The sequence below is a fragment of the Calypte anna genome, chromosome 10 (assembly GCF_003957555.1).
Source record: "Calypte anna isolate BGI_N300 chromosome 10, bCalAnn1_v1.p, whole genome shotgun sequence".
NCBI lineage: Eukaryota > Metazoa > Chordata > Aves > Apodiformes > Trochilidae > Calypte > Calypte anna.
In genome coordinates, this window is record NC_044256.1 from 19,335,067 (window position 1) to 19,359,527 (window position 24,461).

General features: G+C 46.1%; 2 protein-coding genes across 5 annotated transcripts; one reads left to right on the plus strand and one right to left on the minus strand.

Moving 5' to 3' along the window:
• The first annotated feature begins 2,974 nt into the window (after window positions 1-2,974).
• HACD3 (3-hydroxyacyl-CoA dehydratase 3) lies at window positions 2,975-13,484 on the plus strand. Its single transcript, XM_030456788.1, has 11 exons — window positions 2,975-3,222; window positions 3,458-3,500; window positions 4,803-4,876; window positions 6,131-6,295; window positions 7,271-7,322; window positions 7,719-7,829; window positions 8,434-8,561; window positions 9,077-9,189; window positions 9,746-9,852; window positions 10,754-10,885; window positions 11,489-13,484. Exons 1-11 carry the CDS (start codon window positions 3,136-3,138, stop codon window positions 11,563-11,565), a joined length of 1,089 nt encoding a protein of 362 aa, XP_030312648.1. The 5' UTR covers window positions 2,975-3,135; the 3' UTR covers window positions 11,566-13,484.
• On the minus strand, window positions 12,947-23,146 carry INTS14 (integrator complex subunit 14). 4 transcript variants are annotated; one of them, XM_030456785.1, is made up of 12 exons: window positions 23,087-23,146; window positions 22,388-22,688; window positions 21,853-21,960; window positions 19,818-19,973; window positions 18,389-18,507; window positions 17,806-17,948; window positions 17,152-17,244; window positions 16,485-16,629; window positions 16,096-16,229; window positions 15,879-15,997; window positions 15,441-15,506; window positions 13,642-14,477 (listed from the first exon to the last, which is right to left on the minus strand). In XM_030456785.1, exons 2-12 carry the CDS (start codon window positions 22,607-22,609, stop codon window positions 14,226-14,228), a joined length of 1,557 nt encoding a protein of 518 aa, XP_030312645.1. In that variant the 5' UTR covers window positions 22,610-22,688; window positions 23,087-23,146; the 3' UTR covers window positions 13,642-14,225. The 4 variants fall into 4 exon arrangements, with proteins under 4 accessions (XP_030312647.1, XP_030312645.1, XP_030312646.1 ...); XM_030456786.1 differs by lacking the exon at window positions 23,087-23,146 and adding an exon at window positions 22,869-23,044 and having other exon boundaries at window positions 13,948-14,477; XM_008506147.2 differs by lacking the exon at window positions 23,087-23,146 and adding an exon at window positions 22,806-22,815 and having other exon boundaries at window positions 13,948-14,477.
• Window positions 23,147-24,461: the final 1,315 nt, after the last annotated feature.

The window sequence follows — 24,461 nt, forward strand, 5'->3', positions numbered from 1 at the left end:
TCACCTCGGCGAGTTCACCTCAGGGTGGTCACCTTGGGGAGGTCACCTCACGGAGGTCACCTCACGGAGGTCATCTCAGGGAGCTTCTTTCAGAGAGGTTCCTTCAGAGAGGGCCTCTGAGGGAGGTTCTCACTGAGAGGTTTCCTCAGCCATGTCACCTCAGCCAGCTTCTCTCACAAGGGCACCACGGAGAGGTCACCTCAGGGAGGTCACCTGGGGGAGGTCACCTCAGGGAGATCACATCAGCGTGGTTCCTTCAGAGAGGTTCTCCCAGAGAGGGTCTCTCAGGCAGATTCTTTCAGTGAGGTTACCTTAGCCATTCCACCTTAGCCATGTCACATCAGCTAAATTCTCTCACGAGGTCACCACGGAGAGGTCACGTCAGGGAGATCGAGGAGGTTCTCACAGAGAGGTTCTTTAAGAGATGATCTCTCAGGGAGGTTCTCTCAGAGAGGGTCTCTCACATAGGTTACCACAGCGTTGTCACCTCAGCCATGTCTCCTTAGCCATGTCATCTCAACCCTGTCACCTCAGCGATGTCACCTCAGCCAGGTTCTCTCAGCGTGGTCACCTTGGGGAGGTCACTTCAGGGAGGTCACCTCGGGAGGTCTCCTCAGGGAGATCACCTTCGAGGAGGTCACATCAAGGCGGTTCTACAGGAGCATCACCACAGGGATGTCACCTGCAGAGAGGTCACCTCAGGGATGTCACCTCAGGGACATCCCTTAAGGAGCTTCCTTCAGAGAGGGTCTCTCAGAGAGGGTACCTCAGCAAGTTCACCTCAGGGAAGTCACCTCAGCCAGGTTCTCTGAGTGAGGTCACCTTGGGGAGGTCACTTCAGGGACGTCTCCTCAGTGAGGTCGCCTTGGGGAGGTCCCCTGGAGGAGGTCCCACAGGGAGGTCACCTCAGAGAGGTCACCTTGGGATGGTCACCTCAGGGAGGTCACCTCATGGACGTTCCTTCAGAGAGGGTCTCTCAGAGAGAGTCTCTCAGAGAGGTTACCTCAGCCTTGTCACTTCAACCTTGTCACCTCAGCCTTGTCATCTCAGCTAGCTTCTCTCACGAGGTCACCTTGGCAAGGTCACCTCAGGGAGGTCACCTCCAGGACATCACCTCAGAGACGTCACCTCAGGGACGTCTCCTCAGGGAGGTCACTTCAGGGAGCTTCCTTCAGAGAAGGTCTCTCAGATAGGTTACCTCAGCCATGTCACCTCAGCCATGTCACCTCAGCCAGCTTCTCTCTTGAGGTCACCTTGGTGAAGTCACCTTGGCGAGGTTCCTTCAGAGAGGTTCTCCCAGAGAGGGTTTCTCAGGGAGCTTACCTTAGCCGTGTCACCTCAGCCATGTCACCTCAGCCACGTTCTCTCAGCGATGTCACCTTGGGGAGGTCACCTCAGGGAGGTTCATTCAGAAGGTTTCCTTCGGAGAGGTCCTCTCAGAGAGTTTCTCTGAGAGTTTCTCTCAGAGAGGTTACCACAGCCATGTCACTTCAGCCATTTTCTCTCAGCCAGGTTTTCTCAGCCCAGTCTCCTCAGGGAGGTCACCTTGAGGAGGTCACCTTGAGGAGGTTCTCTCAGGGACATTATACCAGAGAGGTTACCTCAGGGAGGTTTTCTCAGAGAGGGTCTCTTAGGGAGGTTATGTCAGCCATGTCACCTCAGCCAGGTTCTCTCAGCGAGGTCACCTCGGGGAGGTCGCCTTGGGGATGTTTGTTCAGGTTTCCTTCAGAGAGGGTCTCTCAGAGAGGGTCTCTCAGAGGGGTTACCACAGACATGTCACTTCAGCCATTTTCTCTCAGCCAGGTCACCTCGGGGAGGTCACCTTGGGGACAACACCTCAAGGAGGTCACCTCGGGGAGGTCACCTCAAGGAGGTTCCTGTAGGGACGTTCTCTCAGAGAGGTTCTCTTGGAGAGGTTACCTCATGTCACCTCAGCCCTGTCACCTCAGGCAGGTTCTCTCATTGAGGTCACCTTGGGGAGGTCACCTCACAAAGATCACCTCAGGGAGAGGTGATCAGAGATCATCTCAAGGTCGCCTTGGGGATGTTTGTTCAGGTTTCCTTCAGAGAGGGTCCTTCAGAGCGGATCCTTCAGAGAAGTTCTGTCAGCGAGGCTTCCTCAGAGAGGCTACTCCAGCCATGTTACCTCAGCCAGGTTCCTTCAGGGCGGTTCTCTCAGACGTTCTCTCAGGGAGGTTACCTCAGCGAGGGTCTCTCAGAGAGGTTTACATCAACGAGGTTACCTCAGCGAGGTTCCTTCAATGAGGTTCTCTCAGAGAGGATGTCTCAGGGAGGTCACCTCAGCCAGGTTGTCTCATGGAGGTTCTGTCAGGGACATCACCTCAGGGAGGTTCTCTCAGCAAAGTCACCTCAGGGGACTCAGGATTACTTCAGTGAGGTTCTCTCAGAGAGGGGCTCTCAGCCAGGTTCTCTCACGCAGGACACCTCGGGGAGGTCACCTAAGGCAGGTTCTTTCAATGAGTTTCTCTCTGTGAGGTTCTCTCTGTGAGGTTCTCCCAGAGTGGTTACCTCAGAGAGGTTCTCTCAGGGAGTTTCTCTCAGAGTAGTTTACCTCTGCGAGGTTCTCTCAGAGAGGTCACCTCAAGGAGGTTACCTCAGCCATGTTCTCTCAGGGAGATCACCTCAGGAAGGTCACCTCTGCGAGGTTCTCTCAGAGAGGTCACCTCAGGGAGATCACCTCAAGGTCACCTCAGGGAGACTCTCTCAGAGAGGTCACCTCAGCGAGGTTCTCTCAGAGGTCACCGCCTTCGCAGACAACGCAGGCGGCACCTCAGGGATCTGGGGGAAGGGGGGAGTCTGGGGGTCACAAACAGACGAAGCCCCGCAGCTGCAACACGTGAGGTAACACAGGAGGAGCCCTGCGTGGGGTCGAACCGGGGCTGCACTCCCAGGCGCCGCCTCAGCCGCCATCCCCACCGCTTCGCTCTACGCAAGCGCCGCGTAACCCGCGGGTGGGAGGCGGGAATGGCAGGAGGCGCTGCGCGCAGGCGCTGTGCGCGGCTCTGAGGCGCTGTGCGCAAGCGCTGCCCGCGGATTCCCCCTCCTCCCCCTCAGACTCCCGCTCCCCTCCCACTCGTGCCCGCCTCGCGAGCGGGGCGCGGGGCGGCGCGCGCTATGGCGGCCCCCAGCCTGCGGCCGCACGTGCACTGGGCACAGCGGCACCGCGAGCTCTACCTGCGCGTGGAGCTGAGCGACGTCCAGGTACCGGTACCGGTACCGGGAGAAGGAGAGTGGGGGTGGGGGGTGTGGGGGGGGTGAGGTCAAACCCGCCCCTTCTGTCCAAGGAGGGTTTGACCCACCTGGAGACCCCGGCAGGGTGCGGGGAGCGGTTTGAAGACGGGGGGAGGGGGTGATGGGGGGGGGGATTGGTCTTGCAGCGGGGTTCGGGGGTGCCGGGTTCGGGCGCTGCCGCCTGACGCTGCTTCTCCTCCTGCAGAACCCGGACATCACCATCACCGACAACGTGCTGCACTTCAGAGGTAGGGGAGCTGTCTGGTGCAGGGGGGTACTGCAGAGCCACGGCTCAGCCTGGCCGGTCCGGGTGTCCTCATCCATCCCTACCCGAATGTCCCCATCCCTACCGGGGTGTCCCCATCCATCCATCCATCCATCCATCCATCCATCCATCCATCCATCCATCCCCACCCCCGAGCTCTCCGCTGGGCTCCAGGCATGCACACAGACGTCATCTCACCCACCCACCTCCCAGCCGCTGGGTTGCAGCGCTCTCAGGTTGTATCTTATCTAATCCGAAAAAAACAAAAACAAAACCAAAACGCCAAACAAAACAACGAACTCACCGAACAACTTCCCCGGTATTTAAATATCACCGACATTTCACTGTGGCTTTGCTGTTCTGTGTCAGCCCAACCCCGCAGCAGGTTTGTTTCTTTTTTACCTTGCACAAAGACCTTGTTTGCAGCTGTTGTCAAAGCCCAGCGCTCGATTTGAAAGGTAAAGCAGGTCTCTTTCCTAAAAATAATTAAAAGATGGGTTTGTTTCAGCCAGGCAGCTGCATATTACAGCACCCTGGAGCTTGGGCTGGCTGGCTCGTCCAGGTAGCATGGGGGATCTGCTGAGGGTGGCTTGATTTGGGGTTTATTGATTTGGGTTTTATTTATTTGGGGTTTCTCATGAGTTTTTTTGGGGGGGTTTCTTTAAGATGTGTTTCCTGGAGAGGGCTGCCTGCCTGGTCTGGTGCAGCCAGGGCCATCTGATAGGTGCTGTTATACACCGGGTGCACTTCAGGATCAATTTACACCCCTGGAAGAGTGGAAATTAAACTGAGCCTGTGGGGTTTTGGAGGGATGAGACCTGGGTGTGAGATGAACACCTTCATGCCCCTGGGACAGGACTCCCCACACCACACTCCCAGGGACCCACTGGAGTCAGGGACCCCTGGGTGCTTGCTGCTGGTTGTGGAGACACAAAACCCACCCAGCAAAGGGGATTGCCAGTTGGATTCCAGCCAACCATCAGCAGCCTTTAAATACCCTCCTCTTTTTGGGAATCTCACCTGCTGCCTTCCTGTAAGGATTCTTTTTTTTTTATTATTTTTTTATTTTTCCCAGCAGCTGCTGACTCTGGTAGCAGCACCTCTGGGTTATGTTCTGGGCTGTTTGTTTCTTCAGAAAAGAACCATGTGGGTTCCTCTTGCATCCCAGCAGGGCAGGAAGAAGCAATAACTGCTGAATTTCTTTGTGCAAAATATCCTTTGCAGGGGGTGGGAAGCACGGAGTTGGTAGGGACCTTCACCCCAACTCTTGGTTCTTATCTTTCAGCTCAGGGTCATGGTGCCAAAGGGGACAACATCTACGAATTTCAGATCGAGTTCCTAGAACCAGTTGAGCCCAAAGTAGGTACTACTTTGTACTTTTCTAATTCTTGCAAAGAAAAAGTAGAGTTTTGATAAACTGGAAAGGAAAATAGCTGAGACTAAAGCCTGCAACATGCTGTTCAAATTTTTTCCTGCTGCAAACTAGAAGCTGCCTGTGGCAATTGTTTGTCCCAGTGCTCAGCCACCATCCCTGCCTTGATACAAAACACCTCACTGGAGATGGTGCTCTTATGGGTCAGCTTTAAGAGAAACAGGGATCAGTTGTTTAAACAGCAGTTGTAAATTGTTTTTTATTTATTTTTAAAGACTTGAAAGTTGTCTGATGCAACCTTGGCTGGAGAGCTGGGGAGCACTGTGCTGTGAAGTATCGGTGGGATGTTTCCTGGCTTCTTCTGCAGCCCAAGAAAATAAAGTGATGGCAATGAGTATTTCTGGCTGGTGCAGATCTCTTAGGTTGCCAGTACAGAAACCTTTGGCTCCTGTTGCAAAATCTTTTCTTGACTGCTGTTGTAGTCCAGTGGAAGAGATGGAAGGGCAGCCCCTCTGGGTTCCATGGGTGGCTGCAGTCTGTTTTTATCAAGTTTTTACCAAAGCTTTTGGGGGCACAAGAAAACCTGGGCTCTGTTTCCAGTCCAGAATTTGTGCTGCTGATTCCAGGCTGCCTTTTGGGGAGAGCTACAGGCAGGAGCTACCTGTTCACCTCTGCTGCTTCACCCGAGGGAGGAGATGGCTGGAGGGTGAATTTCCAGGGTCTGTGGGCAGGTTTCTTGTGTGGCTCCTACAAGTGTGGTCCACCACCACTTGTGTTTGTCCCCTGGGCTGTGCTGGGAGCCAGGTCTGGAAGGCAAGCTCTTGCCTCTGCAGAGCAACCTCCTTCCAAAAGTCTCATCACTCTGAGTTGCTGTGGAGGGGCTGGAGGAGAATTGACTCTGTGATTTCTGTGGAACTGTGGATGGTTGGGACCGGCGAGTATTGCAGTCCAGGGTTGTCTTGCAGCTTTGATGTGCACCATGAGTGCCACTTGCTGGTGCCAGGCTGGCCACTAGTGAGAGATGGAGCTTCTGACAGGCAAGGACCAGGCACTGGTAGCTGCAAATTACAGCTGCAGCCTTGGGATGTCCCAGGAGCATCCAGACAGCCTTGAGAGAGCAGCGCTGGCGTGACGTGCACAGTTAAGAGCACAATTCGTGGCTCTTCTCCATCAGTGTCAGCTCAGAGCTTGTTTCTTAGGCCTATTTTTTTTTTTGCTGATGTGCTTGTGTCTGCCCTCAGCCTGTGTGCAGGGTGACTCAAAGGCAGCTGAACATCACTGTGCAGAAAAAAGAGAGTAACTGGTGGGAGAGACTCACCAAGCAAGAGAAGCGCCCGCTCTTCCTGGCTCCTGACTTTGACCGCTGGTTGGATGAATCGGATGCTGAAATGGAACTGAGGGAGAAGGTCAGTCCTGGGGGCAGGGGGGGCTGTCCCCCTGTGCATGAACTCGTGCTCTTCATTCACCTGGAGTTGCCTGGCATGCTGATTGATGCTGCTGTTTCATGCAGAGCCCATGTAGAATTGGTTAAATGGCTCCAACTGCAAGCAGGAATTCAGAAATCACCATCCTCAGGGCTAGAAGAGCAGCAGCTTGGACCTGAAGTGGGGGCTGCTGCTTGCTCAGCACTGGCCAGGATTGCAGCCAAGGGTTTGTGCCCCACTCCTAACACTTTCACAGCCAGTCCTGTGTCCTGATCCACATGAGGATCATATCCATGTGTTATATGGGGGCCAGAGATGCCAGTTCCAGGCATTTTTTGTCTGGAAACCAGGGATTTCTAAGCCTCTTTCCTGAGCCATGAGCTGACCCTGATGGTGTGTTCCCACCATCTGGTAGACTCGAGCAGCTTACTGTAGCTGGGAGGTGCAAGGCCATCTTGGAAAAGACTTGAACAGACCCCATTTCTGCAAATCTCTTTAAAACAAATGCTGCCCTGTTCCCCTCCACAGCCACTGAGCTGAGCATGGAGGAGAAAGGGCTGCAATGCAAGAAGCCAGGAAGCAGTGGTGAAGGGCAGGCAGAGAGCCTGGGCTGGATGTTCACAGCTCCCTTCGGGTCACTGGTGGGTCACGAAATGTTTTAAGGAACAGCAATAACTGAGAATTAACACACAGAACAGCAGGCTTTCCAGCAAAGGCATCTAATTACAAGAATAAAATACATACTTGAAGGCAGGATAACTACTTAACAGCCTCTAGCTTTTACTGCACCATAATTTTTGGATGATAAATGTGCTGGTTTATGCAGGTGAAAATGTAAACTCTCTAGCAACTGGCTGCTTAGCTGCCTTCTAAACCCACTAGCTTTGCAGTAGTGTAGTTAACAAATCACTTGCTAATTAAAGTAACACTCTTTTAAACCTTATCCTTCATCTTAAGGAAGAAGAAAAGATTAACAAAATGAAAATAGAATCCAGAGTCCCAAAAGACCGTAAGTAAACTGTACCTTTCCTGTGTGCAAGGTGGGGTTTAGAAAGCTTCTGCCAACCTTATCTGCAAACCTCAATTCTTAGGGAGCAATTTTGCCTGGTTTGGTAGAGCTTGGAGGGAGATCATGGTATTGTGAGCAATGTAGAAAATTAATAAAAATGGATGGCAGTTTTTAAGGAATTAAAAAAAAATAAATAAAATCCAACAAGCAAGAACTGAGTTCTAGCAGATGGTAAAGGCAGGCAGAGCCCCCAGTGCACCCAGCAACCCTTTTACTGCAATCAATAGCTCCCCTTGTCAGCTCTATTCTCATAAAAACCTGTCTTGCTGCTGTACTCTTTGCAGAAGTGTTAACCATTGTACTCAGTTCATCTGATGTGTTTATTATTGATTTTAGCTTTCAGACACCTGAAGAAGGGATACTTAGTCATGTATAATCTTGTACAGTTTTTGGGATTCTCTTGGATTTTTGTCAACATGACAGTACGACTGTTCATCTTAGGAAAAGGCAAGTAAAAAGCACTATTTTAGTTACACTGGGGGGTTTTGTTTTGCTTTTTAGTACTTCCTAAATACTGACATCTAAAGGAAGACATATTAAGAAACAAAACTATAAACACATCACTGAAGCACAGAGCAAAAGCCTCTCAAAAGCCATCACAGCATCAAGGATAGGAAAATCCTGTCCTGTAAATCACAACAGCATATTCTGATGGATCATGTTTGACTCTGCCAATATTACTTCTAAGGAAATCAGTTGGAGCAGAATACCTTGCTTACTGCAGTGTTAATATTGCTGAAAATGAGCCAGGCACAATAGTTTAGTTTTGAAGCAAGAACAATTCATTCTGCTGAGGTGCCACACCATCATTTTTTTTTTTAAAGTAATTATTGATAGAGCTCTTGATCCTTGTTTATGAACCAGAGCACTTGAGCAGCATTTCTGGCCTCACTGCTGAGACTTTAAGATAAAGCCTATAATGAAGTTACATAATTATGCATAATGTTTTTCTCAAATACAAGCAGGATCCTATTAAAAGCTATGCTGCTGCACCAGCTTCCTCAACACAGGAATTCATTTCTTCCCTAAAATGGCTTCCTGTGTCTTACAGATTCTTTCTATGATACATTTCACACTATTGGTGACATGATGCATTTCTGTCAGACCCTGGCAATAATGGAGATCATTAATTCACTAATAGGACTCGTCAGATCACCACTGGCACCTACTGTAATGCAGGTAATATTTTAAGTTTCTTCCTGCATTTTGTACATTTAAAGTAAATCTCTATTTTACACAAGCATCAAGTCTCTCCTAAAATAACTGACACAACCTGACTGGCACTGGACTAGAGAATATAATATTGAAGAGGCAGGAATCCATGCATCCCAGCCTCAGCTGTTACAAGCTGTCTTCTTTCATCACCTAGGGAAGAGATTTCAGGATAGAAAAATCAAGAAGCAGCTGGCAAAAAGCACATGATTTTGATTTTGTGGCTGTTTTTATCCTGGTTGTGGTTATTGTGCATTAAAATGAAGGTAGATGATATTAGAGTAGGTCCCTTGGATTGCACTTAAATGCAGAGCAAAATCTGTTCTCAGGAGGTCACAGCTCAGCTGTAGAATTTGTTACATGCTGAGGTGTGAAGAGCAGATACCCTGCATGTTTTGACAGCAAGGACTTGCCCTTTATTTTGATGAAGAGTGTGACTGTTCCTTCATTTTTTTCTTTTTTTTTTTTTTTTCCTTAAACAGGTATTTGGGAGAAGTTTTATTTTGTTTGTTATCCTCGGAAGCTTAGAGGAAATGCAGAGCAAACCTGTGGTCTTCTTCATATTTTATTTCTGGAGTATCATTGAGCTGTTCAGGTTTGTAGGATTCTTCCTCTATAAGGTGTGTACAGAACAACCTGGTTGTTCCCAAGAACTCCTTAAAAAGGGGTTTTAATCTTTGTATCTTTTGGAAGAGTTGCTCTGGTGCACTGCCCCTGCAGAGTGAAATCTCCTTTAGAAACAAACTATCACATTTGCCCTAGATTGCTCCACCTACCAAAAGCTGGGACAAGTCTGGAGTGTGAAAATAATAAGCCCTAAGCAAACCTGGTTGTTTTTTTCCCCTCAGGGTTCTGCTGCTTTGAATTTCCATTAAGTAAGCTGCACTCTGCTCCGTTTCTCTTTCAAAAGAAACATTTTGAAAGGTTTATTAGGCAAGCCAGGCAGTTACATTCATCCATATGATCAGAATAATAACCTTATTCCTGTAAACTGCCAAATAAGGGTGTGTCCATCTTGACTCACAGGAACAACCTGAGAACATCCTATCATTGTGTTGACTGTTCCATACAGCAGCTACATGCAAGGATAATTCTAGTGGCAGATTCCATTTTAAAAGTGTCTTTTTCTTTACCCACTGACCTGGTTGTAGGTATCCATATTACATGCTTTCATGTATTGGGATTGAATGGAAACCACTGACCTGGCTCCGTTACACTGCCTGGATCCCTCTCTACCCCTTAGGAGGCTTGGCAGAAGGTATGTCTGAAAAAGTTTCTTCAACAATAAAGTCAAAGCTGGGAAAAAAACTTTTTTTTGTGTTGTTTGGCTGCTGGACTGGAAAATAATAGAAAAACAGATAATTGGACATTTGCTTCAAACTTGAGCCCAATATAATAATTTCTGTCTTACCAAATCAAGTATTTTTTGATGTGAAGTCTTCCTTTTGGGCACTGGAAAGGGAAACAAAGGTTACCTGACAAAAGCACCAAGCTTGTGCTGCAGTCCATGCAGGTGGCACAGGATGACAATCCTCACCTCCCTCTGCCCAGCTTGGCTTCACACCAGCTCAGAGGTCTTGATAACATCTTGTAAATCATCGTATGGGGCAGGTAGGGGCTGATTCTTCCTCTGAAAGCAGCAGAGCCTGTCTGAGATGGGCATGGTGCTCCCCAGATACACCTCTGCTCCCTTTCTGCTTGGAGAAAGGTCTGGATTATTTTTTGGTTTTTTTTTAAGCAGCATTTCACTGCTCAGCTTCCAGCTGTAAGAAACATGTTGTAATCATACCTGTCAGAACCTGTTTCTATGTGCCAGGAGTCAGCTTGGGCATTGCCCAACTTCAGGCAAAGGAAAGACTATGCCTGTTTCTTAGCTGTGGGTATTTCTGCATGGCAAATAGTGCTGGCAGGGCCCCGTGGGCAGGGGGCTGTGTATGAGAACAGAGTCTCACCAGGCAAGCTCCCTTGCAGAGCTAAACTGCTTGAGCTAGCTGTTCTCCTTCCCTACTCTATGTTTAAAAATAAATAAACAGCTTTAAAAATGGAATAAGTCATGTGGACAAGCAAATAAGAAGGGAATATCCTGGAAAAGTTGGTGTGGGCTGGGGAACTGTGTATTTTATCTGTGGGTGATAACAGTGGTGGCCTTCTGGTTTCAGCTGTCTGCATCGTTCAGTCCATTCCAATCTTCAATGAAACAGGGAAATACAGTCTGGCATTGCCAAACCCACTGAACATCACAATCCAGTTTTCATTTTTGCTTCAAATATGCCTTATAGCCTTGTTTTTAGGTAAGATACTTAATTGCATTTCTCACTATTGAAAGAAAAAGGCCAGTTTCCTCTGAATTCCAATTCCTCTGAATTTAATTTTCAAAGTAAATTCAATTCTTGCAACTTGGGGATTTATGACAACACAAAATTGCTTGAGGTTGAGCATTATCCTTGTTTATGTCAATAATGGAAAGGGGGAACACACCTATAATTAGCACTGGTTAGACCCCCAAGGAGACCTTGGTAACAAGTTAGCATTATTTACTGATCACTTGTGTTATAAGAATAATTTTTACAGGTATTTATAACTTGTTTATAAGTTATATATAAGTTTATATAAAAAGTTATATATATATATATAAACTTATATATAACATATATATATATAACATATATAACTTATATATGTTTATAAGTTATATAACTTTATAAGCAAGTTTCACTAATTTGAGTAAGTTTTTGAGCTTTGGAATGATTTAGTACAAATCTAAGCATAATTTCCAATTAAAGCAACATTTAACTAAACTGTATTATAATCACTACTGCAAAGTCATGTTTTTTCAGGAAACAAGACTCTTGAATTCATGGTAATAATGTCTTACCTAAACACTTTATTCTCAGGGGTGTTTTTAAACTACCGCCATCTCTACAAGCAAAGGAAACACCACCTTGGACCAAAGAAGAGAAAGATGAAGTAAAGGAGGACTGCAAACCTTTCTTGCCTAACTTATCTAAATGGCGAGATAAGCCTCTAATTCTTAAGGTTTTACCCACTGTAATGTAAAGATTTTTTGTAAAATTCAAATGATCACATTAGATTTCATGATTTCCTTGTGAATTCAGGTAACATTCCCATATATCAGATTTTGTTCCCTTTCAGCCACCTCTGCATGACATTTACCAGTGAACAGCAAACATTTGAACTTGTATCCTGTCAACTACCATATTAGAAAGAAATCCTATTATCTGCATATAATATGCTTACCAACTGGAGCAGCACTGAATAGAAATAGTGTTTATCTTTTAATTGGGTATTTGCTCTTTCAATATTGCATGCAGATAGGGCTTCTGAGGTGGGGATATGCTGTAGCCAGCTGGCATCTTGGTGACAGGAGGAGCACAGTCTGAGACCACTGTAAACAGCATTTAGGTGGTAACTGACAGCTCGGGTAACCTTGCTCAGCACATACCCCCTTCCCCTTTTCTTCTGCAGTGCAGTGATGCTGCAGAATTAAAACTGGGAGTGGTTAACCTTGATTTAAATGTTCCCAACTTACTCTGTTTCTAGTTTAGCCTCAACAGGCTAGGAGTGCTGTGTGGAGCCTTGCAGTCCTGTAGCAAACACCTCCTTAAACAGTCATTTGGGAGAGGAAACTGCCACACTGTGACATGGTGAGAAATGCTTTCTGGGCTGGTAATGCAAGCACTACAAGGAAACATAGGTACCAGCTTTCTCTTAGCACAAACCCCAACAGAACTTCATCCCACCAAAGCAAAGGGAAAAACAAGGAGCTGTCAAGGGAGACCAGGGCTCCTTTGACCATTCCTGGCAGGCCAGTAGCTCTTGTTTTTATTTACAGCCTTTGGAAAGACAGTAGAAATTATTTTCCTATTTAAACTTAGGGGTGCAGTGAAATGGGTCTGTATGCTTTGTTGGCTGGCCCTTGGTGGGATGCAGTAGTGGGTCAAATAAACTATTATTTTGATAGCATCTATCAGAGCTCAGTGAGATCCCACACAGGGTTTGAAGGGACCCTTTCCTCTGTGCTTGCTTTAAACAACAACAAAGCTCCCCCTCATTCTAAGCCATCTGCTCTCACCTTTGTTTCAGCTGCATTTATTTCAGCATGTCCTACACACTAAGCCTCCCATACTTAATTCCAGATTTCTCTGGCCTCCTTAAGCCAGTTTAGACAAATTTTGGAAAAAGTTTGCTCTAAACTGTGTTGTGGTTATGACCAGGTTGCTTCACCAAAACTGCTTTTCCCAGGGCAATGCACAGCAATGCCAGCAACTCACACCAGGCACTCAAGTTGAGATTAGCTTAGTGCCATGTTACTATTTTTCTTTTTCTACTGTAAAACACTGAATACTCCAGAAAATTATTTTCTCTATCACAAACAGTAAACTGTTTATTACCTTTAATATAGACCCAGTGATTGTTACTGTAAAGGATTGTTACTCTAGTAAGAGGACTTGAACAAAGAACAGGTGCAGGCTCCAAACTGCATTTCACAAATGTGTTCTGTCAACACGAGGAATGATGCAACTGCTCTTTAGGGATACTTGAGGCTCCCACTCAAAGGAGAGTGCAGATTACTTAGGAGAGTTGAGTATTATTTACAAACTTAGTATTTCACCATAACACACACTGTACCTATGGTTGAAGTATGGCAAAGGATTGAATTAGCTGAGCAATGGAACAGCAAGGATCACTTTCATACTTTTAATTTCTCCACTGGGCATTTAAACTTCTGTTATGAAATCCATATGTATTCATACATTGTATTTCTCAGTGAAATTGTGGTACCTAGTGCAAGCTGTCATGGATCTTACACTACTGAATTTTAGTCCTGCAGAATGAATGTGTTTCTATTAATAAAGATTTACAACCAAATTTTGCTTTAGTTCAGTGTTTTGGTCTTTCCCTGAACATGAGAAGTTGTGTGAGTTTTTTATTTAACTCTTGTGCTAAGCAGCTGGGAGCTGAGCCTTCACCAGGTCAATGTTCTAGTTCCTATGAACCTGGAACAAATCCAACTTAAGTTTTCATTAAGAATGACTCTTTATTAATAATTATGCAAATAAAAAACATGTCTCACAAGATTAAGTTACTTTCACAAGCATAAGGCCAGCAGTGCAGGTGGGAGCTCCCACTATCACAGTACAGACTGGCTTCCAAGTTGGGAAGAAAACTCCATAGAGACAACACCCTGAAATCAGCTGCAGATATGATCTTGCACAGGGATTCTCATGTATCCTGTCTTTGGACTCATCAAGTTGGAGTATAAAGTATAGTAGCTGCCTTTTAGTATACTTTTACCAGTGATTTCAGTTATGTAGTAACCACATTTTTAGGATTTTCTCTCTTACCTTGCATGGACTGAGTAACTTCCAGCAATCATCCAACACAGTAACTGCTTTTGGGACATTTTCCACAGCTTCTAAAGCCACCAGGTCTGACTAAAGCCACCACAAACTACCTGTATTTGTTAAGAGAGCACTGATGCAGGGAAGGGACCCTGCTTTTCTAGGAAGTTCTCCAAATAGTCATTAAGTAGAGCCTAGGAAATAATGAGGACAAGAAAATTGGAACCACTTGAGTCTTCAACCTACAGAAGTTCCCATAACAGAGACTTCACATCCTTTCAGTGCCAGTACTGGAAAAGTCTGTCTGGAGTGGAGCAATGTTATGATCATAGGCAGCATATTCTGATGCTCCAGTACTTGCCACTTTGAGCTGCTGAGCAGCATGTGTCAGCTGAAAGGCTGCATCAGGGTGAGCTGTGTCAGGCAGCAGGGTGCACTCCCTCTCCAGCATATCTGCCACTCCCTTCAAAAGGTCCAAAAAGCCAAAGGCCAGAGCTGCCTTCCGTAAACGATTCAGTTCCTGCAAAGATGGAAAACTTTTTAAGCCACTGTAAGCCCTGACACAAAACGTGGGGTTTCTTGTTTCTTTTCAGGCAAGCTTAGCCCCTTAGAGGAAAAGGACCTGAGAGAAGCTGCCCAGCTGCTCCTGAGATAAAAACTGCTGCAGGTTCAGAGGCTGTAAGGGGCACAACTGAACTGATTTTCCCTGAATGCCTTCCTATAGATCTCCATTTGTTTTCTTTTTGTGCATTCAGCTACAGTACCTGAATGTTTTGTCTATATCCCAGTTAGGGGTAGCCTCCAATTTAGGCTTCAATGATTGCTGCCTGTAATGACAGTGTCTAGCAAAATATATATATCTATAATATATATATCTACCTACACACATACATATATATTGTTGTTAATTCCTTGTAAACTGACAAGTACTTATGTGCATTTAGGCAGGGTATTCATTGTTGAAGTCTCTGGGGGCTACAATCACACACTGCTTCAGCACTAAAGTTAAAAATAATGAACAATTACCTCCAGCTACAATCCAGATTATGGATTATTGCCATGTGGCCAAATGTGCCTGAAATTGTGTCTCTCTGTTTCAGTTGTAGAAAAAAACGTAGGAGACATTTTCAGGCTCAGAATGACACCTCTGCTCCTGTTCCTCTCTGATCCCTCGGTTTATTTCTGGCTGGAGAACAACATAAAATCTGTAAATAAATTCACTATGGAAGTAGCAGGGACTGTGAGGAGCACCTGTAAGCATGAGACATCCTGCCAAAGAACATGGAGGTGAGGAGACCCCCTTGTCTCTCCTTAACTTGTCTGTAAACCAGATACAAGATGCCTCCTTTATAAAACCATGTATGCTTTGCAGAGCCCTAAAAAGCCTGTAGAGAATATCCCATGGACACAAGCATTGTGTTTCTCTGTCCAAGGCACTACAATCACTATGAATCAGACTCATGCCAGCCTGAAATGTACTCACTTTATAGAAGGTCTGAGTTTTTTCAGGGAGCTTCCTTGCATTTCTCAAGATCTTCTGTACATCTGTCTGCAGAACAGAACAACAAAAATAAATTAAAACCATCTTGGCAATTGCTGGGAAAGCTGCAGAAAAAATGCTCAACTCTTTATTGTCAAATGATCCTGTCCATTGACAGGGCTGCAGCTCACAAAGGCTGAAACATAAACAGTAATTGCACTAAATCAAATAAACTAACCCAGATGCTACACAGGAGACACAGCTTTGGTTACACAAGCTGCGCTTTCTGATTGCGTTTTAATCACAGCATTTTAAAGAGGCAGTGTTTATAAAAATGAAAAAAAAAGCAATAAAGCAATCAAATTAAAACAGACAGGACACACAGAGCCCCCTCTGCTGCTGAAGAAAATAAAGCATCAAATCCAAAAGCTGTATCAATACCTGGAGGCCACTTGGCTTAATCCAGACGGTAACGTTCTGTGCGTAACTGCGCTTGTTCTTGGGCTGCAAGGGGAAAGGGCTCTTGTTGTCATCCTCCCCATAAGGATTTTCTTTTGCATCTGGGAGAAAGAAAGAAAATAAACAGACTTAACAACTATGGTTTGGCAAGTAGTGCCACTGAATGTGGAAGAGGTACTCAAACGAGTGTGCCCAGTACCTGAAATGGGTCCAAGCTGTGCCATCTTCCCCAGCCAAGGAAGGGGCTCAGGACCAGGCTCAAAGAGAGACATCATGAGGTTTGATTTCTTCTTGCTATCAGCTTGTGAATAGAGCATCCCATACCACTCTGGCCTGGTGAAAAGAGCAAACCCTCAAAGGCTGAAAACCTTCTACTCCTCTGTGCCTGGAATCTGCCCCCCCACACAATGCAGAAGCTCACTATTTGCAGCTTCTACTGGCAGAAGCATATCAACAGTTTAAAAATCCACAGCTTCATCTAGCAGTGTAGAATTCTGTGCAGAGTACAGAAATACATAAGCATAATTTATAAATAAAGCATATGTGAGCAAAGGAAGAGATTTTTCAGGCAGACATCCAGCTCCATACCCCAACTGGACGACAGCCACCATGCCTTCCACTTTCAGGCTGCCATGTAATAGAACACAGAAGTTGGGGATTTTCCCAGCAATCTGATTAGCTGAATTCTCATCTTCAGTGTCATCTGTGATCCCAGCTCCCACCTCATCACCTTCTGGGGAAGTATAAAAGCAAACAAAGAGACAAGATAAGAATGAATTCAGACACATCAGTTCTTTTTCCATGACAGCTCCCTCTATCCTCTACCACGCAGGAGTCAATTAACACTTATGCAGATCAGATACTAAGATCCTATTTTTCACAAAAACAGATCATTTAAAAAACCAGTTAGGTGCAGGAATTAAATGTTCATCTTGCATCACATATCTCATGGCCCATAACTATTTTTAGCTCCAAGCTGAGCATGTGCTATTGATAATGATACATGAGGACCATAAGGACACCATAAGGACACTGCTCCCTCTATTGACTTCTTAAGAACACAGTTTTCCAAAAAAGAAAAGAGTTTGTGTTCAAAGCTTGAGCTTTAATGCAACCACACAAATAAATGGGACATGTCTTTAGAGATATGTGCCATTTTCAGAAAGCATAAAACTCTCCTTCTAGTCTAAACTACAGCAGAAACTACCAGGGAAACTTAAAGCAGTTTCTGCTACAAGAAACAGAACTCACTCACCTCTGTTAAGTGCAATGGGCAGTACCAAGTGTCTGGATAAGACAGGAGGGCTAGAAATGTCAGCTATGTCTACAAAACCAACAATTTCAAGATCTGTGGGGAGATAACAGGCTTCAGTCAGGTTTGGAAATAGCTGAAATGTATTCAGAGCCCATTTCAAAATAATTTCTAACAGCACTGAGCTTTCTGCAGCAGTGACTCGAGGTAGCACAAAGAGCCCCAACCCTGAAGAGGTGTTGGTAAGATGCAACCATTCACACATGACACCATAACACTTCAAGAGAACAGGAATTTCATCACATGCACACTGCTGCCCATGTTCTGAGACAAATGCAGAACTGTACACACTGATTTTCACACTGTACCCTTTTCACACTTTGTTTTTGAGAAAACAAAGCTTATCTTTAAGAGTAAGGGTGTAAACCCTGAGCTCTGAAAGAGCCTCTACCCTGCTCCAGTCCTTTCACCAGGGACACATGGTTGAAACAGGGTGAGGTTCTTGTCCCCTGCTGCCACATATACCCCAAAATCTCAGTCAGCACTTGATCCTTGCAGACAGAAAAGTGGATGAAACAGTAACCATACAGGATAAGAGGTGGTAGTGAGAAGGTAGAAATCGAATGGATTTAAGTAAAAAAACCAAAGATTTGTTACCTGTATTAATTGCTTTAGGGATGGGATCTATTTCCTCATCTATAACAAAAGGTTCTGGCCTGGGAAATACTTGCACATCAGATGTTAAGTGGCCACACTTGAGAACAGCATGGAATGGTGTATAAGCCAGGTCTATTAGCTTCCTAGAACAGAGTCATTATCAGTTATTATTAAGGAAAACTCAATACATGTAAAATTAAAACAGTTGGTGTACTTCAGACAAAGTTAATTCTTTAATTTTTTAAATACAGTTAATTTACTAGTTATAGCATTGCTAAATTATAAGACAAGGTAGCATATCACACTGTTGGCAAAGTAACAATAATTCTGGAAATGAGGATCTTCTATCTGCCAACTACAAAGAGACACTATGAGTTGTTACAGAACAATTAAAACAAATATTGACCTTAACCAGTGAAGATAAAGACAAAAAAATACAGTTTATAAGAACATAAACCTATACAAACAAACAAAAAAGTTAATTAGAAGACCTTAGGTCATCAGACTTCTTGTTATATTTGTTTTCTTTTACAGATACTAACTGGAAACCTTCACAGAGAGTATTAGCCACAAGTCTACTCACCCAAACATAGACTGCACATTCTTCAGGCAAAGGGGGCCATCAATGGTGAAAATTTGCCCCTCCCCATTGTTTAAATCTATGAGTCTTTCCAGGCAGTCTAAAGAATCTGTGCTTTGAAGCTGTAAAAAAGATAAAGTTAACAATAAGTTTTCTTTTTACTTCTTTATTAACCAGGATGTTTTCAGAAAATAGACACAACACAGCCATAAGCATCTGGTTGATGCTATCAGGGTTTTTTTTTTGTGCTCTCACTCCTTTCTGAACAAACCAACACCCTTGGTCTCTCAGGAAACATAACTCCTTATGTGGCATTAATATTGGAAGAGATGCAGGGTTTGGATCAGTAAGAAATAATCAGAGTATCTCAAATTACAAGGGACCCATAAAGACCACTCAGTCCAACTCTCATTACACTGTTTGATCCAATTGGTTCTTTGAGCAATCAGAATCCCAGAAGCTCTCAGTTTCCAAGAGCACAGCAATGCCTTAACTAGCACAACATTTTCTTGGTAATGCAAAGTTTCCAGCTCCTTCAGAATAATATTTTCAGGAGGAAAGGCAAATATAATTATGTTCTTAGAAGATGCATGTGAAAGCACCAACATTTATCCATTGCATGAGATTTGTTTTAAACATTTTCCCAGTTATTCCAATGCATAAAGAATGCTTCAATCCATCAGCATAATCAAGAGGATCATCCTTGATGGAGACCTTGAAGCTGGAATATTTGTTGCATGTGTGACTAGAAAACACTTCTGTGATAGACAGAAGAATACAGCTGCCAAACCAAAAGCACAGCTATTAATTAAAACTAACCTAAGGAACTTCTGGTCTACACAGGCTTTTTTAAAAAATGTTTATTAAAGATAATTCTAACTACTGTGAAGATTTTTAAAGCTGGTACTGAGGTTTTCAAAGGTATCTGAAGAGAAAGAAAACAGCTGCTTTTTATTCAAACCTAAGAGAAGCTGCTGTGAACACTGGCTTGGAGACCTTAGAATTTTGCTCATTCACATTTCTACATAAAGCTGTTTTTAAACGTTGAGCACCTTTTCAATAGAAGTAATTTATTTGATAATTTAATTGTAGATTAAGAAAAGCTCCCCCCAAGCATTCAATGTAATTAATTCAGTAAAGGTAATAGCAGAGAAAAAAAAATTGCATAATATTCCCCAGGGAGAAACCAACTTGATTTGTAAAGATTATTATAACACTGCAGCAGCAGCAGATAGGAATAGTGCAATAATAAACAGCTGCTACAGTTAAATGTCCCCAAATAACTGCACTAAGCAGCAGAATGTCAACTGCACTGTAACCCCAAGCAGCAGAACAGCAAAGGGTGCTTTGTGCTGACCTGATCATCAGCTCAGGGAAGAGAACAATTATCCAAGGCAACAAAGAAGAAGAAGGTATGGGTTAAAGACATCACCTCTTCCAGATTGGCCATGCACATGACATACAGCTTGGATGGGAAGGGGAAAGGCAACGGGAATCGATTGCTTTCGCTTCGCTGGGAGTGAGTCGCCAGCGAGTGCCGCAGGGAACCTCTGCCGATCCCCAGGCAGCCGTCGGTGACAAGGACAACCTGAAAGGAGAGAGGATTGAGGAGTAAAGACACGGTTCTGTCAGCAGAGGGCAGCCACACACCAACGCATCCCACCAGCCTGCCTAGAAGCAGGTGCTGCTCCTGCTCCCACGGGGATTTCCTCCTCTGAGCCAGGGAAAGAGCAGACACGAGCAGGGAAATAAACGTGGCTGAGGAACTGGAGCATCTCCCTGATGAGGAAAGGCTGAGAGAGCTGGGGCTCCTTAGCCTGGAGAAGGCTGAGGGGAGACCTTATTAATGCCTGCAAGTATCTAAAGGGTGGGTGCAAGGAAGATGGAGCCAGACTCTTCCCAGTAGCTCCCAGTGACAGGATGAGGGGCACAAGCTGGAACACAGGAAGTTTAATTTAAATATCAGAAAAAACTTCTTTACCATGGGGGTGCCAAGGCAGTGGCACAGGGGGGTTGTGCAGTCCCCTTCTCTGGAGATATTCAAAACCCACCTGGGTGCAGCCCTGTGTGATGTGCTCTGAGGGATCCTGCTTTGGTGGGGGACTTGGACTGGGTGCTCTCTACAGGTGCCCTCCAACTCTGATCATTCTGTGATTCTCTAAAAGCAACCAAGTGCTGCTGGGCTCAGGAACTCCAGGTTTATTTTCAGATGGAAATTAAAGCCCTTTCTTTTTCTGCAGAATCTGAAGGACAACCCAACTTCCACTGGAAGTCACAGAAGCCACAGTTCATGTAGTATTAATGACTCCAGTAACAGCTTTATGATGCTCACATCTTGCAGCAGAACTGTTAAAGCAAAAATCTCCATTCTTCCATGCAGCTGTGTCCAAAGTTCCCCCTGGTAAGGCCCTGCACTAACAGGTTACACCAAGAACTCTCACTATCTACATTCAGCTGAGACCCACTCATTTCCAGAGTAGTAAAACACCTGCTCTTCCAACACTGCAGGCATTTTATTTTGGCTGAGAGGTAAGGCAAATCAGATCCAACTGAAACTCAATGCATATCCCTCTGTGTCCAGCCTTGTTTTCTCTCTTCATCCTCTGTCTCTGCAGTTACCACCTCAACTTTTGCTCACATGTAACATCTGCACATTTCCCACTGCCTTCCACCACCTGAAGTTCCAGTAAAACAATCCATGACACAGACGAGAGACCAAACTGCTGAGGTGTAATCTACACTTGGTTTTTACATCTTTCTGTAGTTCTCTGCTTTGAATGTCTGTGTCTTTTATCACTGTTACACCCTGGTAAACAACCTCTCTCCTTTTTCTCCTGAAGGAATGCTGCATCAGAGACTTCCCAGCTCACTAAGCTGCAAAATTACTGAACTTCAGTCCTAACCCAAAGAGGAACAGGCTCTTAAGTGTCTCAGAGAACTGAGGGCTAAAAGCAGACTTTGCCATCAGAGGCAGCAAATCCAGAAGGCTGAGAGCTGCAAGGGCTGAACAGGAGTGTGTGGGTGACTGGTTAGGGAAAGGAGACATCAACACCCACCCAGCTGCAGTCCCAAACTCTTGCTTGAGACCTGGAATGGTCACAGGCCCTGGAAATCATCAGGTACCAGAGAAGAAATGCACTTTTTCTGAGTGACTGCATCCCTTCCAAACCAACTGAGGCTCCTGGGACAGAGGATTGAATCCAGACTGAATGTCAGTCCTCCAGAACAGTGCTCTGGGGTCAGGTTTTATAACCCACTGCAATAACAGACTGGAGAGGAAGCAGTCTGCTTTTCTGCTGCTGAATACCCAACAAAGACTCCCTTCTGTTCATCTCCCAGATGTATCCAAACAACTCTTTGTCTTCCTGTGCCTGAGAGAATTCAGTTTCCCAACTGCATTTACACTTCCTGCTGGAACTTACAAGGAGTACTAAGTAGATGTTAAGGAGAGTGATTATAAGGGGTACCTGGCAAGGAATTGCTGCTCCCCATTCCTGCTGGACAATATTGCAAACCCCCAGCAGTGCTGACTCTAAACAGGTTTTGTCATAATCATCCATGTTACTCAGGGCTTCCTGTAACAAAAATAAACAAACAAAAAACCAACTCCTGTCACTGCTGGGTGAAATATTGTTATAAGGAAAGAGAGAAGAGTTCTTCACAGTTCTGTTTGCTTTGCATTTTAACACAGTGCAAACTGCTGTGCTCTGAAATGTGATGTGCCAAGTTTGAAAAAAAAAATAATCTAAGGACTGGTGGATGGTATTTATTGTGAGGCAGCAACAAAAGCAGACTTACACTATTGTAAACACAGTTTTTTCAGAGGAAAAAAAAACCTTTTGCATATCTCAAAGAAGTAATGAAGTAAAAACTTGAAGCAATGTCTAACGTGAAACATTTAGTTTAGAAAATCCTCCCAGGTGTCAGAGAGCAACTTTAACTTGTCAGTGATTCAGAAGCAACCCCTGACACCTCAGTGCCTCTGTGTGTCAGGCCCCCTACCTGCAGCGTGTTGTAGTCTCTTGTAAAGGGCACCATCAGCTCCCAGAGAGAGGAAAACACCACCAGGGCCGTGAACTCCAGCTTGTAGTTGGTCGCCATGTGCTCGAAGAGCATGGTCAGCCCGTGGACAGCCAAATGTTTCCTCTGGTACTCCTCGGAACCCTCCACCGACACCGGCCGGGTCATGGAGAGCGACACGTCCATCACCACCACCGTCGGCATGATGATGATGATGATGATGGTGATGAGGATGATGATGGAGCTGCTCCTCTGCGCTACAGCCACGGAGAAGGGGGATGCCCTAAGGGGAAGGAAAAGGCCCCGCAGGGTTATGGAAGCGGCAGAGCTGAGGCTCGGCCTCTTCCCCTGACCCCGCCACGCAGCAGGGAAGGAGGAATTCCCCTCTCGCCCTCCTCACACGGGGGGTTCAGGGGGGGTTTTAGGGCAGATCGAAGCCGCCAGAGCCGCTCCCGGAACGCACGCAGCGTCTCCAATCGGCTCCTCAGGCCCGGGAATGGAGCGCGGCCCGGGCTGGGACTCGAGGGGGGAAAAGGGAGCAGCGGGGACACCCCGAGGAGCTCCCTCCCGAGCCCTATCCGCTGCCTCCCGAGATTCTCTCCTCAGCGGGGTCTGAGCCGCAGCCCCCCGGGGGTCTCCGGGAGCTGAGAGAAGAGGGGGAAGGGAAACGCTGTGGCTCACCCCGCCCTGCCGCCATGGGTCCGGCGCTGAAAGCGTTCCCCCCGGAACGCGGCGGCCGAGGCGGGAAAGGGCCGGGAGCAGCTCCAGAGAGCCCCTCAGAGGGCATTTCCACACACAAAAAGGCTGTAGCTATGGGGGAAAAAAACCCAAAAACGGTATTTTCCTCACTAAAAGCAGGAGAATCCTGTAATAAGGCATAGGTGAGGGAAAGCCGTTCCGTTAGATGCCGGTAGTGTGAGGAAGGACTCAAGAGGAAGAAAGGGTTTGTGGAAGTGTCCCTGTGGGTCTCCTCCTCATCCTCCTCTTCCTCCTTTTCCTCCTCATCCTCCCGGCTCTGCAAACCTGAGGGGAAGGGTGAGGGACTCCACTGAGCTCCTTCTCAAGGATGTACCCTTGTGAAGCTGTCCACTGAAACAACAGTTTGCTGTGAAAGTTCTCAAATCATCATTTTGTAACTCCCCTCAGCACCTCTGCTGGGGGGATTTTTGTGACCATTTTATCCAGGGCTCTTATTCCTTTCTCTGCAGAGCTGCACTGGAGTGCCACGAGCAAAAAAAAAGAGCCACATCCTCAGGCTGCTCTGCCAGAGAGGGACCAGGCCCTGCACAGCCCCTTCTGCCTCCATGGCTGTGGTACAGGAGCTGAGGGGATCTTTCCAGGAATGAGTTTTAAACCTCCCTTTGGCATTGCTGAGTGGCCTCCTCTTGTGGCAAAGAAGAGCAGAGCTTGTCTGGGCTGTCAGCCCTATGAGATGCTTGAGGAAAAGGACTTGAGGGGGCTGGTGGATGAGAAGCTCAAGATGAGCCATCAGTGTGCACTTGCAGCCCAGAAAGCCAACCAGATCCTGGGCTGCATCAGGAGAAGTGTGGCCAGCAGCTCAAGGGAGGGGATTCTCCCCCTCTACCCTGCTCTCCTGAGACCCCACTTGGAGTCTGAGTCCAGTTCTGGAGCTCCTATTACAAGAAAGAGATGGAGGTGCTGGAGTGTGTCCAGAGAAGGGCCGTGAGGATGCTCAGAGGGCTGGAGCACCTCTCCTGTGAGGACAGACTCAGAGAATTCGGTTTATCCAGTCTGGGGAGGAGAGGGCTCCAAGGAGACCTTATTGTGGCCTTCCAGTATCTGAAGAGGTTGCAAGAAAGCTGGGGAGGGACTTTTGAGGCTGTCAAGGGGTGATAGGACATGGGGGATGGATTCAAACTAGAGGTGGGGAGACTTAGATTGGAAGTTAGGAAGAAGTTCTTCCCATGAGGGTGGTGAGACCCTGGCACAGGTTGCCCAGAGAGGGGGTGGAAGCCCCATCCATCCTTGGAAGTTATTAAGACCAGGCTGGAGAGGGCTCTGAGCAACCTGATCTGATGGGAGGTTCTGATCCATG